The sequence below is a fragment of the Tribolium castaneum genome, chromosome 1 (genome assembly GCF_031307605.1).
Source record: "Tribolium castaneum strain GA2 chromosome 1, icTriCast1.1, whole genome shotgun sequence".
NCBI classification, from domain to species: domain Eukaryota; kingdom Metazoa; phylum Arthropoda; class Insecta; order Coleoptera; family Tenebrionidae; genus Tribolium; species Tribolium castaneum.
The window spans coordinates 24,314,715-24,328,772 of NC_087394.1; the positions used below are offsets into that span (position 1 = coordinate 24,314,715).

The window sequence follows — 14,058 nt, forward strand, 5'->3', positions numbered from 1 at the left end:
TAACTTCAAAAATGAATAAATATACGTATTTCACGCAAAAAATCGATATCTTCAACAATTTCAACTCATATTTCACGTCCTTGGCTGCAATTACATGAAAAGCTGCTACAAACATATTATTTCCTCACAATTAAATCTATTGAGCATCGCAACAAAACCGAACAAAACCAAAACAGACAGACGACTGCAACTGCGGCAAATACATATTTTGTGATAGTACGGACAATTTACGTGAACTGTTTCCATTTTTGCCGCTTTTATCACTTATCAATCCACGTATAGCTCCACAAATCGATCAATAAGATCCCCAATCAATCAGGCTTGAACTTGGCTTTCGCACATTTACCACATTCCATCTTCTGATTAGAAGTCAACGACTTGGAATCTAATCAAATCGATTACGTCCCATCTTAATGAATTCATAAAAACGAAATCACCTGTTGAGACGTGGAAGCGTCGCCACGTCCCTTTTAATACAGTAAGTATGTTCGTTCCATTGTCATTAAGATGCCTTTGGGGCTGTAATGTGGCGCCGAGAGCCATTTTCATCTCGCAATCACGGTCGGGAAATTCGAGCCGTCTCGGCTCCGACCCAATTCCCATCCGGAAAACGCACGTCGCAGTTTTCCCGACTTTTTCCGGATGATGAATCCGTTCTAATCTCGATCTCCCCTCATGAATGGGGCGACCCAAAATAACTGAGGGACGACGTACAGTCGAATTACGCGAAATTGGGCGAAATCTATGAATTCGGGCACGCAAGGGTTGGTAATTATGCAAATGAAACGGGAGAAAAGTACATGACTCACATTTGCGAAAAATGAAAATTGCGGTACTGCTGTTGTGGAAAAGTATTACGCGGTGGAAATTGGATCGAGATACAATGGAATCAATTCTCAATTGAGATAATGACCGGCTTTTGTGAAAATACAGTAAAATCAATTATTTTTCAAACAATGACATGTCATGTTAACAACAAAAATACTGACCTTATTTATAAAGTAACTATAACAAAGTCCAACCAAATGATTGTTGTTCAAGTTTACTCAAATCACTAAAAACGTATTTTTTCACTAAATTGGGACGCGATCATACATCACAACACTTTTAAACTTAAATTAATTGAAGAACATCAACACAAAACCTGCGTACACTACAGCCATTTTGCCTAATCTGCGAAAACCTGACAGAACTGAACTGCATTCACACCAGAAGTCCCTAGAAACCCCCACCACTTTAAATTAACATAAACATAGGACCTGCAAATTGTCTTGTCCAAAAACGCTAAGAAAAACAGCCACAATTATGTTTTTTTTAACCAAATTCGACCTATTTCAAGTTAAAAAGCAAAAGAAAATTCTAATGTTGGGGTGCAAATCGGCACCGTGTTGGTAGTCCTGCCACACCTGTCAAATTACATAACCACAAAAACCTTCGTCCTTGCGGTCAATTTTTTGCTCTAAAACCGAAATTGCGTAATAATGGCCGCGAAGAGAATCGCCCAAAGTTCAATCAATTGGGCCCAACTGGCCGAAAGGGTGCCCCCACACCAGAAGGGCCTCTTCCAGCAGTTCAAGTCCAAGTCCGACCACTACTTGCGCAGGTATTTGGCCGCCCTTAGCCCCTTTTTTTCGTAATCTTATGCAAATTTAGAGTGATGGAGAACCCGGAGAAGGCCCCCGAGATCAACTGGTCGTTCTACAAGTCCCGGGTCCCCGTTGCTGGGATGGTGGACGAGTTCCAGAAGCAATACTCTGCGTTGAAGATTCCCTACCCCCCTGACACCGTCAGCTCGCAAGTTGACGCCCAGGAGCAGGAGATTAAGGGCGAGATTGAGAAGTTCAAACGGGAGTCGAGTGCTAGGATTTCTCAGTAAGTTTTAAGGTTTTTTTGTGGTTAAATGACTTGTTTTTTGTCTCAAGGTATGAGAAGCAATTGGCTCATTTGACATCGTTGATTCCGTTCGATAAAATGACCATGGAAGACTTCAGGGATGCTTATCCTGAACAGGCCCTGGATCCTATCAACAGACCCACTTTCTGGCCCCATGGTCCTGAGGACCAGCCTGGGCCCCATGATGAAGCTTCCGGACACCATTAAATGGGCTGTTAGTTTACCAAATGTAAACAGATTAGAATTTGAGCTGATATAATTGAGACACCTGTGTTATTAGAGGAAAAACAGCTTCTTGCAAAATTCAGTGTATTTGTTTTCTTTATGAAATAAACTAGATAAACATTTTTGCTTGTTCTTTAAAACATTCCACAGCGCTTTGTTCAATTTTTTATCAATCGTCAATACCATTCGGTTTTCTAACGTGTACTACAGGCAACCAACAATACAATGAATCTTACGTTTGAAACAACAGACTAGCATGTTTTTTTTATTTGTTGATAATGGGTACATTATAACGTTATGTTATTACATGATCTTGGATTATTGTGATTTAATCTATTTTTTTGACGTTCAGCATTTTCAAATTAGTATTATTAATTTATTATTGATTGATCCATTTTTGAAAGAGATATTTTTATAAAAGAAAATATTTTTTGCTAGTACAGTAATGTCTTAATAATCCGCACACAAATTGGCAGACCTCGTTCGGATTATGCAGCGTTGGGCAAAAGTATGGAACCAAGAGTTTTGTGCTTATGTATCTTAACTGTAACTATGTATCTTACGAAAAAATCAATTAATATCATCAAGTATTTTAAACATGTAATCATTTTTCAAAAATAAAATTTTTGGAATTCCTTTTAGTTTTCGAGTTATTAATTTTTTTTTCAAATGGCACCCTATCACGGCGATTTTTTTGGTAAAAGGTTATGCTCTAGAAATTATTTTTTTTAAGAAAAATTGAAGCCAATAAGAAAGCTGTAATAATTTATTTTTAGTAATAACGATCAAATTACAGCCATAATTCAGCACAATCAATAATAATTTGAAGAATATTTCTACAAATGCAGTATTTTCATTGTAATTTCCATACAAATTAAAGAACAATTTATAAACACACATTTTTGTTTATTTTATCATTTAAATTTTGTCCAAGAAACAATCTGCCAAAATATTGTTCCTGCGTACCAAATTGTTTCCGTGCACTCGACAAAATTGTCGACAATTTGGCATGCACTCAGGGTATTATAGTAAAAATTATGCACTAGTGTTAGTGAGAAATGTGCACTTGTTCATCTATTTATAATTAACTACTTGTCTTGTTCTTGTAGTTCCTGGTTTTCAACACAATGTTCCATAACGTCATCACCTCCTCTCTGTTTAGGCAAAAGAAAATGACAAACAGGACTAATCAGTTTTTTATCAACTTGAAGATCATTTTTGTTGGACATGGAGCTTACAATCAGACCCAAACCAACAGTAATAACGACTCCGATTAAACAAAAGTAGTAAAAAGATATTCGAAAAATATAATGTGGTTGGAAGGCATTCCTAAAAACTTTAATTATATTGGCAATTTTGTGGTGATCAGCTTACTCTACTGGTACAGTTTTGTTGTGTAATAATGTCGACAAAAAAGTAATATTGTCGATACAATTTTCGCCAAGTGGTTTGTGAGAATAACTGAACAAATTTTGGTACTGGTAGTACTCTCTTGGGACAACTAGGGCGGCACTCCCTAAAATCCCTCCCAGCGCACCATAGAACGCACCGTTTGAATTTGCTTTAGGGAACAGTACTCCTAAAGTAAACATTCCCATCGATGGTCCTGCCACCATTCCCGTGAGACTTATAGTTAGAGGAACAAGTTCTCCCAAATGTTCCACCAAAAAGCCCATCACAACCGCAAAAAGTCCAGCAATGACTACAATCAGTCGCAAAATATTTGTTTCCTTTCGTTTCGAAATGTTTCGTTTCAGGAAGAGAGTTACAAAGTCTTTGTAAATTACGCTTGACATGGCGTTAAGACCTGACGATAGAGAACTCAAAGCAGAGCAAAAAATTGTTCCCATAAAAATTCCCGAAATCCCGTTCATGTTCCCTGTAACGTCCAAAATGTAATAAGGAACGATCTGATCTTGTTTTGCTATCGTTTTGCTGATTAGTGGGTCACATTTTACATATCGGTCGTAAATTAATAAACCAGTTAATGTACAAACTGTTGCAACAACAGACATACTCAGGGCAAAATAAATGAGTGACCTACAACTTATTATTAAATCAGAAAAAAAAACTGAAGTGTTCTATTACCACACACAGGCTTTAAGTGTAGGTAAACATAAAAATTTTTGCATCCCTGTTTGTGTGAGAGTGACGTAATTAGTCCACTGAATTGTTGATCCAACAATAAAGGTCCAAAAGGAGTTACGTTTTGTTGGGTCCAAATCGAAACTAGAAAGCATTTTTTTTGGATAGTAGGTACAGTTTTTGGAGAAAATACTCAAATATGTCTAGTCTCTCTCCCTCAATTGCTGTATTCCAAACCGATAGAAATCCTCCTTGTGCTTGCAATCCAATAAAAATGATAAACAACATTGTTGCAGCAACTACAAGAAACTGAAGAAAATCGGTCCAAATAACAGCCTTCAAGCCCCCAATTGCAGTGTAACAAACACATATTCCACACATTACGGACGTTATAATGTGGATATTGATACCAGTAGCTAAATATTCGCATTTTGTTATTTGTTGCAACAATTAAATTCGATACCTACCTGCTGAGAGAGCTAGAGAAGGAGTGTAAATCACCAAAGGGGAGTAAAGCGCTTCGGATAAAACATAAAAAAATGACGACAACAATTTTGTTTTCCGATCAAATCTTTTCCCCAAATATTCATAAATGGAGACAATTTCAAGATTGAAAAACACAGGCAAGTAAATGTAAGCTGTTAGAATAACAACTAAAACCAAGCAGAGACAAGTCCACCAATAAAACGCCCCAAATTTGTAAACATCTGATGGTACTGCCAAGACAGTCAATGCAGAGAAATGACTAAAGGTGAAGACATTGCACTTTGTTTTTCATGGATTTTTAAATTACCTCACTGTTACCGAAAGCGCTATTACTATAGCATTATTTTTTTTGTTTTTCATTATATCATTTGCAGTGTATTGTCTGTTACCAGTACCATGATATATCCCAAGAATGGCAGTGACCATTATTACGATGATAAGAATGACGTAGTCCAGGAAAGAAAATGTAAGAGTTGTCTTTGTGACCATTTTGAATTCACTTCACTGAATCAAACACTACCACTGCGTAATATTAGTTGCAAAAACATTTAAATTTTGTAATTATAACAGAAAATTTGCAATTTTATCGCAGTTTTTAATTAAAAAGACTTACCTATTACAGTCGTGTGACGTTAATTTTTCAAATAATTCCACACAGCGCGATTAAATTCCAAAAAAAAATCAAGTAACTCCAAAAATAATTTACCATTTATCAAACATGCAAAATTTATCAAAAAACAATGTTTTAGTGACCTATAAAAAGTTTTTACGAAGGTTTTTCCAACTAGTGTCAACAATATTATTTTTTAATAGATTTAAAAGTACAAAGTATTTAACACTCTCCTCACTGTTTTGTTATTGGGGCATTTCACGTGAAACGGACTACGAAAAAACATTAATTATTTGTTATGGTAGATGAAAAAATGCCTCCTAATTTTTTTTGATTAAGAGATCCGAGAAAAAAAGACAGAAGTGATAAAAGATAGCAGAAAACAAAAAAAGAAGAGTATAGTTAAAGAATCCAGAAATAGAATTTAAGAAAAAATAAACAATATTAGAACGCTAAACAAAAAAATAAAAAAGAAAAGGAAAAACATAACAAATAATGATAAGAAAACCAAGAACAGGATAGCATACAAAGGTTAAAGAAAGCAAATGGTAGAGAATATTATGAACCGCTAGAAAATACAAATATTGAATTTTAAGAAAAAATTTCTTAAGTAGGTATTAAAGAAATAGATTATAGAAGACAGAAAACACAAAATAAAGAAACTTTTTGACTTCGAAATTATAAAGATGGTGCCCGGTTAATAAAACTTGTTTTTTTAGACATTTTATGAAACATATTTATCCATTTAATCCGAATCTGCTTCCGAAAAGCTTCATCCAATGGAAAATTTTACGCCAAATTAAAATAGGCACACATACATTTTTTATGTTATAACAGCAGACTCAAAAAACAAAACTAAATATTTTCTAGGTAATTTATACAATTTTAATGTACCCATTGTACTCAATTCCGAATTTAATAATTAGGTGTTAGATAATATGAGAAGAATAATATTTCATTAAATTTTTATCGAAGTAGAGAAAGTAGTAGTATAAAGTATATAAAGTCAACATTATTGTCAGAAAGCGCTTCAGAGCTGTAGCACATTGACATATAAAAACAAAACTTATTAATAAAATAAAAACATATCAAAGTACATAGAAAAATGTTGGCCATATGACCATATAAATTTAGCAGCAAAAAAATGTACACCAACAAAAACAACAAAAAAACGCCAGTTTAACCTGGCCTGCTTGTTTTCAAAGTTGCCGTTACAAAAATGACATTCTACAGGGTGCTCTATAACTGGTGTAGCAACTCAGTGGTACGTTATTGAGAAGCATGTGTACCAATATTACAAAAACAAATAAAAAAAATGTAGAGCTACAAACTTATTTAGTTAAGCTCTCAAATTTTCATTATTTTTTATGTGTTTATGTTTCACACTAAGTAATCGTTCCCTAACAAAACGATAAATAATTATTTTTAAATTAGTCAGACTTTAGCAGCTTTTTGAAATAAAAAAAAAATCATCAAAAAAAATTACAATTTATATTATGTTTAATATGTTTCTGAGCTATAAGCTATAAAAACACTAACGTCACATTTTCTCTCTAAATTAACTGTTATAAATTATTCATGCACTTGAAAAAAATTATAGCTAATGTGATTTATAATTTCCAATATTTACAATCTTATTAATCTTATTTAAAAAAATAATTCGGTAAAATACAATCTTGACGTTTTTATAGTTGTGAAACAGCTAATAGATGTGCCAACAGTGGTAATTATTTCGAGGGAAACCGTTTTAAAAAAGTATATTTTTATTTTTGATCAAATTCTATTGCGATCATGACTGTTAAAGAACGTTGTCACATGTCATTTATCAAAAATTCGTTGTGTATCAATAACTTAAACACAAATTGTTTAAAATCTGATTTAAAAGAAAAAAATAGTTGAAGCCTAATTCCAATAACCAATGATCATAGTTACTTTATTTGAGATAAGAATTAATCTAATATTCAAAAAATAAAGTGACGCAAAACTTTTATTAAATCTATGTGTTTTATCAAATTTTATAAAACAAAAACATAGTACAGTCAGAGCTTTCATTGTAAAAATGTTTCTGAAAAAATCGGCACTTATTTAATTCAAAATCCCCATAATGATTTCTTTTTTCCCCAAAAAACAGCATTATTAAGTTTATATTCATTACTTATTTGACAATATGCAGTTTGTCTATTTTCATAAATAATTAGAATTAAAGGTCGGTTTACAAAAAGCAAAATTAAAATTTAGTTGAAGATGAAAATGTTCTGTAAACCGGCCCTTGAAATAGAAATTAAATAAGCTTGACATAATGAGGAGCCTCTACAGAAACCGAGTTGACTTTCCGAAATTATTCGTAAAAATGTAAAAAAATAAAATTATGTTTCTTATATCAACATGTTTAAATTAAAATGTTCCAACAAAAAACAATTTGAATAACACTTATGCAAAAACGCTTAAAGTTCTCCGGTGTCTACGTATGGCACTCGCATACGCTCGTTGCATAACGACATCCCTTGAACTAGTGTTTTCGCACTCGTATCATTAATAACTATAATTTGTGAATGCAATAATTACAAAATTGTATTAAATGTTTTTTTTGTAAGCAATTGTAAAAGTCAAGTCGGTCATCAAAAAAGCTAAATTGATCAGAAAACAATGTTTTATTTCTTGAGGTTTAAATTATAGTATCATAACGAGGAGTTTTTACAACATCAACAACAATACTTATTTATTTTTTAATGCATGGTTATTCTTATTTGCAAACAGTAATTTATTGTTTTATTCTTTGTTATCCCTAAAATGTCTCATAATAACTTTAAGCAAGTACAAAAATATTTTTATAAGTATCTACAAACACTGACTGTCCTAACTGTTTTGTTGGTCTTTGTTCTCCATAAAATGTTCCATGACTTCCCTATCTCTGTGTTTAGGTAAGAGAAAATGACAGATCGGACTTATCAATTTTTTATCAACTGGAGCATCATTCTTGTTGGTCAAGTAACTAATAATTAAACCCAAAATAACAGTAATAATTACTCCAATGAAACAATGGTGGTCGTACGAAATTCGGAAAATAAAAGGTGGTTGAAATGAGTTCCTAAAGATTTTAATTAGATATTTTTGTTACCTCTTGCATTGAGAAACTTACTCTGACACAGTTTTATTATCTAAAGACGAGAAAAAAGTTAAATTGCTATTACAGTTCTCGGTTGAAAGTGGCTTGTGAGGATAACTGATCAAATTATGGTACTGGTAATACTCTTTTGGTACCAAGAAGGCAGCACTCCCTAAAATGCCACCAAGTGCACCATAAAAAGCACCATTTGAATTAGCTTTTGGGAACATCATCCCTAAAGTATATATTCCCATCGATGGTCCTGATACCATTCCTGTGACACTTATAGTTAAAGGAACAAGTTCTCCCAAATGTTCCACCAAAAAGCCCATCATAACCGCAAAAAGTCCAGCAACAACTACAATCAGTTGCAAAATATTTGTTACTTTTCGTTTCGAAATGTTTCGTTTCAGGAAGAGAGTAAGAAAGTCTTTGTAAATCACATTTGACGTGGCGTTAAAACCTGACGATAGAGAACTCAAAGCGGCGCAAAAAATTGTTCCCATAAAAACTCCAGAAATCCCGTTCATGTTCCCTGTAACGTCCAAAATGTAATAAGGAACGATCTGATCATGTTTTTCTATTGTTTTGCTGATCAGTGGGTCACATTTTACGTATCGATCGTAAATTGATAAACCAGTTAATATAGCAACTGTTACAACAACAGACATACTAAGGGCACAATAAATAAGTGACCTACAATTATTGTTAAATCAGGAGAAAAACTATAGTGTTTTATTACCACACACAGGCTTTAAATGTGGGTAAACATAAGAATTTTTGCATCCCGGTTTGTGTGAGACTGATGTAATTTATCCACTGAAAGGTTGATCCAATAACCAAGGTCCAAAAAGAGTTACGTTTTGTTGGATCCAAATCAAAACTACAAAAAAAACTTGGGGTAGTAGGTACATTAATTTTTAGAGAAAATACTCGAATATATCCAGTCTTTGTCCCACAATCGCTGTATTCCAAACCGATAGAAATCCTCCTTGTGTTTGCAATCCAATAAAAATGATAAACAACATTGTTGCAACAATTACAATGAACTGAAGAAAATCGGTCCAAATAACAGCCTTCAAGCCCCCAATTGCAGTGTAACAAACACATATTCCACACATTACGGACGTTATAATGTGAACATTGATACCAGTGGCTAAAAAATTGCATTTTGATAGCTGTTGCAACAATTAAATTGGATAACTACCTGCTGAAAATGCTAGAGATGGAGTGTAAATTACTAAAGGAGAGTAAAGCGCTTCAGCTAAAACAAACAAAAACGACGACAACAATTTCGTTTTCCGATCAAATCTTCGCTCCAAATATTCATAAATGGAGACAATTTCAAGATTGAAAAACACAGGCAAGTAAATGTAAGCTGTTAGAATAACAACCAAAATCATTGAGAGACAAGTCCACCAATAAAACGCACCAAATCTGTACACATCTGCTGGAACTCCCAAGAAAGTCAATGCAGAGAAATGGCTAAAAGTAAGGATTAAAGACATAGCACCATGTCTTTAATAGAGTTTTATTACCTACCATACTGTTACCGAAAGTGCAATTACTATAACATTGTTTTTTTTGCTTCTCATTATGTCGTTTGCAGTGTTTTGCCTTTTACCCGTGCCATGGTATATCCCTAGAATAGCACTAATCGTAATAACAATGATAAGAATGATATAGTCTAGGAAAGAAAATGTAAAAGTTGTTTTTGCAACCATTTTGAGTTCGCTTCACTTTATCAAACACTACTGGTATTTAGTGGCAAAAATATTTAAATTCTGCCATTATAACAATAATTAGCAATTTTATCGCCTTTTTTATTGGTAGGTAATTCTAATTTTAAGTCGGTCATCACTCACTGGATATGGAGAGAACCTTAAACAAAATGTGTATACAGAGTGTTCGTTTTTCAAACTTCACTATGGAGATACGAGGTTAGTTAAATTAGGGCAAAGTTGCGCATTTTTATGCTGAACAATTATCTAGAAGAAAATTTGATGTTTAATTTTTAATTTTTGAATTATTAAGTATTTGGCAAACATAATAAACTCAGTCAAGACACTGAATGTTTTGACAAAAGTCATACCAAAACAATAATAAACTACGGACCTTTTCTCGCATTAAAAAAATTTAAGTGTCTTTACGTACAAACTGGATTTTTTTAAAACGAAACTGTGAAAAATTTCTGGACACAGCTTGATTAACACTGGTGTGCCCCATCCAGTGGACGGTTAAACCGATCACAATGGCCCAGAAGCTGTTACGCTTTGTTAGGTCCAAATCAAAACTAAATCTCCAGTTAAAAATTTCAAATAAAAATTTGGAAACTCATTCAAAAATATGCAAACTTTGGCCCTCAACCACCTTACCTTGTTCCACACTTGTAGGAAACCATCTGCTGAATATTGAATGAATATTGCATTATTGTAAAACTATTAGACATAGGTATATTTAAAAGTATCTTTCTAAATCAATTAGATTAATACTTTATTTGGTGTATCTAGTCCAAGCCTTAGAATTTATTTAACTTAAAAATTACTCCAGAAAGACAACGTTCGATTAGAACTAACGAACTGTTATAAGGAACAAATTCTAAGGTCCCTTGAGTGTTCGTTATAACACTTATTAGCGAGTTCCACTGTAGCTGAACACATTGTTTTCAAGTTAATTCTCCCTTGGGCTAAAGCGACAATGGAAATACTGTGATAGATAGAGTTTTATGCTAAGTCCAAAAAACTTAAAAAAGAAATATTAATGTGTCTTCAAGAAAAATACTTTTTAGTAAAAGAAATTTTATTTAAAATAGGTAAATAAAAATCAACTACAAACAATAATCATTTGTTCTCTTTTCCTGAGTTTGTTGTAACAACTTCGAGGGCCCTCTCAACAGTATTGTACTCAACAACACCATTGGTTTTAGTGTCTTTGGGAAGCAAAAAGTGGCTCACTGGACTTATCAGCGATTTATCAACCGGAGGGTCATTTTTATTTGTCATGTAGCTAATTATTAAAGCAAAAATTATAGTAGAAAGAGCCCCTATAAGCGTGTAATAATAAAACGAGATTCGGAAAATTGCAGGAGGTTCAAAATAAGTTGAGCTATTCCTGTAAGAACTTGAATAAATTATTTTCAAAACGTTAAACGTGCAAACTTGCCTGTGTAAAACATTTTCAAAAATATTCGTCTCGTTAAAAAAATCGCACCGTTCGGTTGACAACGGTTTAGGAGGATATTTAATCAATCCTTGCGTCTCAAAATATTTAGTTGGGAAAATTAACGTTGAAATGAAAATTACACCACCGATTGTGCCATAAAACGCCCCTTTGGAGTTGGCTCTCGGAAAAAGCATTCCCAAAGTAAACAGACCCAACAGAGGGCCGTTTGTAACCCCTCCTAGACTTATCGACAATTTTAATAACCCTCCCATGTGTTCAATCACAAACACCAGAACCGTGCACGCAACTCCGGTGACTATCACAATTATTTTCAAAATATTGCTGGCGGATTTTTCCGTAATCCCTTTATGCATAAACTTGCTGATAAAGTCCTCGTATAAAGTTCCAGCCAAACAGTTCAAAGTTGCTGAAAGTGTGCTAAATTTGGGCTAGAATTATTAGTGAAATTCCGGGGAACGAACCTCAAACCCGCACTGAAAACTCCGGCAATAAAAAGACCGGAAAGCCCCGGAATGTTCCGGGCAACGTCCATCACGTAGTAAGGGAGCAACTGGTCGTTTCGTGTCACTTGTTTCGTTGTGAAAGGATCACAGTCAGAGTATTTGGCAAACATGATAAACCTAGTCAAAACACTGAATGTTTTGACAACAGTCATTCCAAAACAATATAAAGCTACGGACCTTTTCTCGCATTAAAAAATTTTTCGGGTCCTTACGTACAAACTGGATTTTTTCAAAGTCGAAACTGCGAGAAATTTCTGGACACAGCCTTGGTTAACACTGGTGTGCCCCATCCAGTGGACGGTTAAACCGATCACAATGGCCCAGAAACTGTCACGCTTTGTTGGGTCCAAATCGAAGCTAAATCTCTAGTTAAAAATTTACAGAAAAATTTAGAAACTCACTCGAAAATATCCAATCTTTGGCCTTCAACTGCCTTGTTCCACACTTGCAAGAAACCACCTGCTGATTTCACGCCCAAGATAAAGACTGTGATGATGGCCCCCACTGTTACACTAAACTGGAGAGTGTCAGTCCAGACGACTGCTTTAAGCCCCCCTATGGTAGTGTAAAAAATACAAACTGCGCAAACAACAGGAGCTATCAAGTGGACGTCAATCCCTGAAGCTGATTTCTTGATCAATTAACGTTTTTACATAAAAAAAATTTACACAAACCGGCCGAAAACGCCAAGGCTGGAATATAGACAACGATTGGCAAATACAAAAAGACCGAAACTGCGTAAAGAAACGACGCAAACGATCGCGTCTTCTTATCAAAACGTCGTTCCAAATACTCGTACGTGCTAATAATTTGTAAATTGTAGAACACCGGTAAGTAGACGTAGATTGTCACTACGGAAAGAATGGCCATGGAGATGCCCCCCAGCCAATAGGCGGCCCCATACCGGTAAATATCGGCCGGAAGTGCAAGGAGAGTAATCCCGGAAGTGTGACTGTAATAGAAATTGATTTCTGGTTTTAATTTTTTGGTTTTTTACCTTGCGACTAGAGATATAGCGATTGGTATGACCCTCATTGTTTTTCCGCCCATGAGATACTCGTTGGCACTTGATTGTTTACTTCCAAAGCAGCCAAAGTAAATACCAATCAAAGCACTAAGGACTAGCATGACCGAAAACAGGATGTAGTCATACCAGGAAAAACTAACTTTCGACAGTCTGGAAACTGTCTGGATTATTGTTGTGGTTGTGGAAGTTGCCATTCTTACACTGTTAGATTACGGATGGGGAAATTCACATAAATGTAGTTTGAATCAAGGAGATAATACCGGTTTGTTTGATTTTGAGTAAAGAATTTAAGCCTAATTAAATATGACTGATAATGTACAGACCAGGTCTATTTTCTTCTATTATCTAGGTTTATTTGAAAAAAATTTATATTTGCCGTGACTGTCTTTTGTGCTATATGTTTACCTATTGTTTGTTTCGTTTTAAAATATGAAAAAATATAATTTTGTTTAAAGTGGATAGGTGTTGCACCATTTTATCTAATTAGAGGCATTGAAATATTTTGGGATTAAAATGATTTATGTTTTATTGTTAAGAGGAATAAATATGTCAGCATCAGGAAAATCAAATATGTTTCGACGACGTCACAGCACGCGTCTAAAAGGATATTTACTTGAACCAATACAATTCTAAATTTATTGGAGGAATTAATTTGTGACGCCAGTTGGTGAAATAACGTAATAATGCGTCATTTTCAAACACAATAAATGATAAATAACGTACCTATATAAAAATTGGCAGTTCTTGCTTTTTCAGAAAAAAATATTTAATAGCAAAAGCTGATTTCTGTAAGATTATGAATTTTTGAAAAAATACTTTGGATGATAAATCTCCGAAAAGCTGAATTTGACAGTTTTGCATATTTTAATAGTAAAGCTCAAAATTATTTATATGTAATTTCATTAGTTTCTGAGATACAAAAGATTTTAGTCAGCGAGTA

At 34.0% G+C, this 14,058-nt stretch overlaps 5 protein-coding genes across 7 annotated transcripts in view; 1 reads left to right on the plus strand and 4 right to left on the minus strand.

The window, feature by feature from the left end:
* The window catches only part of Src64B (Src oncogene at 64B), a 34,804-nt gene extending 33,597 nt beyond the window's left edge, over nt 1-1,207 (minus strand). Inside the window, exon 1 of the mRNA XM_961321.4 lies at nt 990-1,207. The gene's annotated coding sequence lies outside the window, so the exon portion shown is untranslated. The remainder of the gene's footprint in view (nt 1-989) is intronic.
* A 169-nt stretch (nt 1,208-1,376) lies between these two features.
* Nucleotides 1,377-2,240, plus strand: LOC657326 (ATP synthase subunit d, mitochondrial). The gene is made up of 3 exons (XM_963792.5): nt 1,377-1,603; nt 1,654-1,872; nt 1,923-2,240. Exons 1-3 carry the CDS (start codon nt 1,482-1,484, stop codon nt 2,098-2,100), a joined length of 519 nt encoding a protein of 172 aa, XP_968885.1. The 5' UTR covers nt 1,377-1,481; the 3' UTR covers nt 2,101-2,240.
* A 155-nt stretch (nt 2,241-2,395) lies between these two features.
* LOC100141765 (sodium-coupled monocarboxylate transporter 1) lies at nt 2,396-5,255 on the minus strand. Its single transcript, XM_015978550.2, has 6 exons — nt 4,997-5,255; nt 4,671-4,948; nt 4,397-4,619; nt 4,207-4,347; nt 3,493-4,158; nt 2,396-3,447 (listed from the first exon to the last, which is right to left on the minus strand). Exons 1-6 carry the CDS (start codon nt 5,176-5,178, stop codon nt 3,207-3,209), a joined length of 1,731 nt encoding a protein of 576 aa, XP_015834036.1. The 5' UTR covers nt 5,179-5,255; the 3' UTR covers nt 2,396-3,206.
* Nucleotides 5,256-7,841: 2,586 nt separating this feature from the next.
* On the minus strand, nt 7,842-10,271 carry LOC107397660 (sodium-coupled monocarboxylate transporter 1-like). 3 transcript variants are annotated; one of them, XM_064357460.1, is made up of 7 exons: nt 9,948-10,270; nt 9,838-9,890; nt 9,613-9,783; nt 9,339-9,561; nt 9,148-9,288; nt 8,439-9,101; nt 7,842-8,387 (listed from the first exon to the last, which is right to left on the minus strand). In XM_064357460.1, the coding sequence occupies exons 1-7, from the start codon at nt 10,127-10,129 to the stop codon at nt 8,156-8,158; spliced, it is 1,665 nt and encodes a 554-aa protein (XP_064213530.1). In that variant the 5' UTR covers nt 10,130-10,270; the 3' UTR covers nt 7,842-8,155. The 3 variants fall into 3 exon arrangements, with proteins under 3 accessions (XP_064213530.1, XP_064213524.1, XP_015834039.1); XM_064357454.1 differs by having other exon boundaries at nt 7,843-8,084; nt 8,146-8,387; nt 9,613-9,890; nt 9,948-10,271; XM_015978553.2 differs by having other exon boundaries at nt 7,848-8,387; nt 9,613-9,890; nt 9,944-10,263.
* A 923-nt stretch (nt 10,272-11,194) lies between these two features.
* LOC657482 (sodium-coupled monocarboxylate transporter 2) lies at nt 11,195-13,343 on the minus strand. The gene is made up of 7 exons (XM_015978548.2): nt 13,089-13,343; nt 12,766-13,043; nt 12,493-12,715; nt 12,308-12,448; nt 12,050-12,268; nt 11,568-12,005; nt 11,195-11,516 (listed from the first exon to the last, which is right to left on the minus strand). The coding sequence occupies exons 1-7, from the start codon at nt 13,310-13,312 to the stop codon at nt 11,246-11,248; spliced, it is 1,794 nt and encodes a 597-aa protein (XP_015834034.1). The 5' UTR covers nt 13,313-13,343; the 3' UTR covers nt 11,195-11,245.
* Nucleotides 13,344-14,058: the final 715 nt, after the last annotated feature.

Coding starts and splice junctions, on each gene's coding strand:
- LOC657326 (XM_963792.5), top strand. CDS start 1,482: ATGGCCGCGAAGAGAATCGCCCAAAGTTCAATCAATTGGGCCCAACTG. Junction 1,604..1,653: donor TCCGACCACTACTTGCGCAG/GTATTTGGCCGC, acceptor ATGCAAATTTAG/AGTGATGGAGAACCCGGAGA. Junction 1,873..1,922: donor TCGAGTGCTAGGATTTCTCA/GTAAGTTTTAAG, acceptor TTTTGTCTCAAG/GTATGAGAAGCAATTGGCTC.
- LOC657482 (XM_015978548.2), bottom strand. CDS start 13,312: ATGGCAACTTCCACAACCACAACAATAATCCAGACAGTTTCCAGACTG. Junction 13,044..13,088: donor GCTATATCTCTAGTCGCAAG/GTAAAAAACCAA, acceptor TTTCTATTACAG/TCACACTTCCGGGATTACTC. Junction 12,006..12,049: donor GTTTTCAGTGCGGGTTTGAG/GTTCGTTCCCCG, acceptor GCCCAAATTTAG/CACACTTTCAGCAACTTTGA.
- LOC107397660 (XM_064357454.1), bottom strand. CDS start 10,129: ATGGTTGCAAAAACAACTTTTACATTTTCTTTCCTAGACTATATCATT. Junction 9,102..9,147: donor ACATTTAAAGCCTGTGTGTG/GTAATAAAACAC, acceptor CAATAATTGTAG/GTCACTTATTTATTGTGCCC. Junction 8,388..8,438: donor GATAATAAAACTGTGTCAGA/GTAAGTTTCTCA, acceptor TAAAATCTTTAG/GAACTCATTTCAACCACCTT.
- LOC100141765 (XM_015978550.2), bottom strand. CDS start 5,178: ATGGTCACAAAGACAACTCTTACATTTTCTTTCCTGGACTACGTCATT. Junction 4,620..4,670: donor TTCTCTAGCTCTCTCAGCAG/GTAGGTATCGAA, acceptor GCGAATATTTAG/CTACTGGTATCAATATCCAC. Junction 4,348..4,396: donor GAGAGACTAGACATATTTGA/GTATTTTCTCCA, acceptor AATGCTTTCTAG/TTTCGATTTGGACCCAACAA.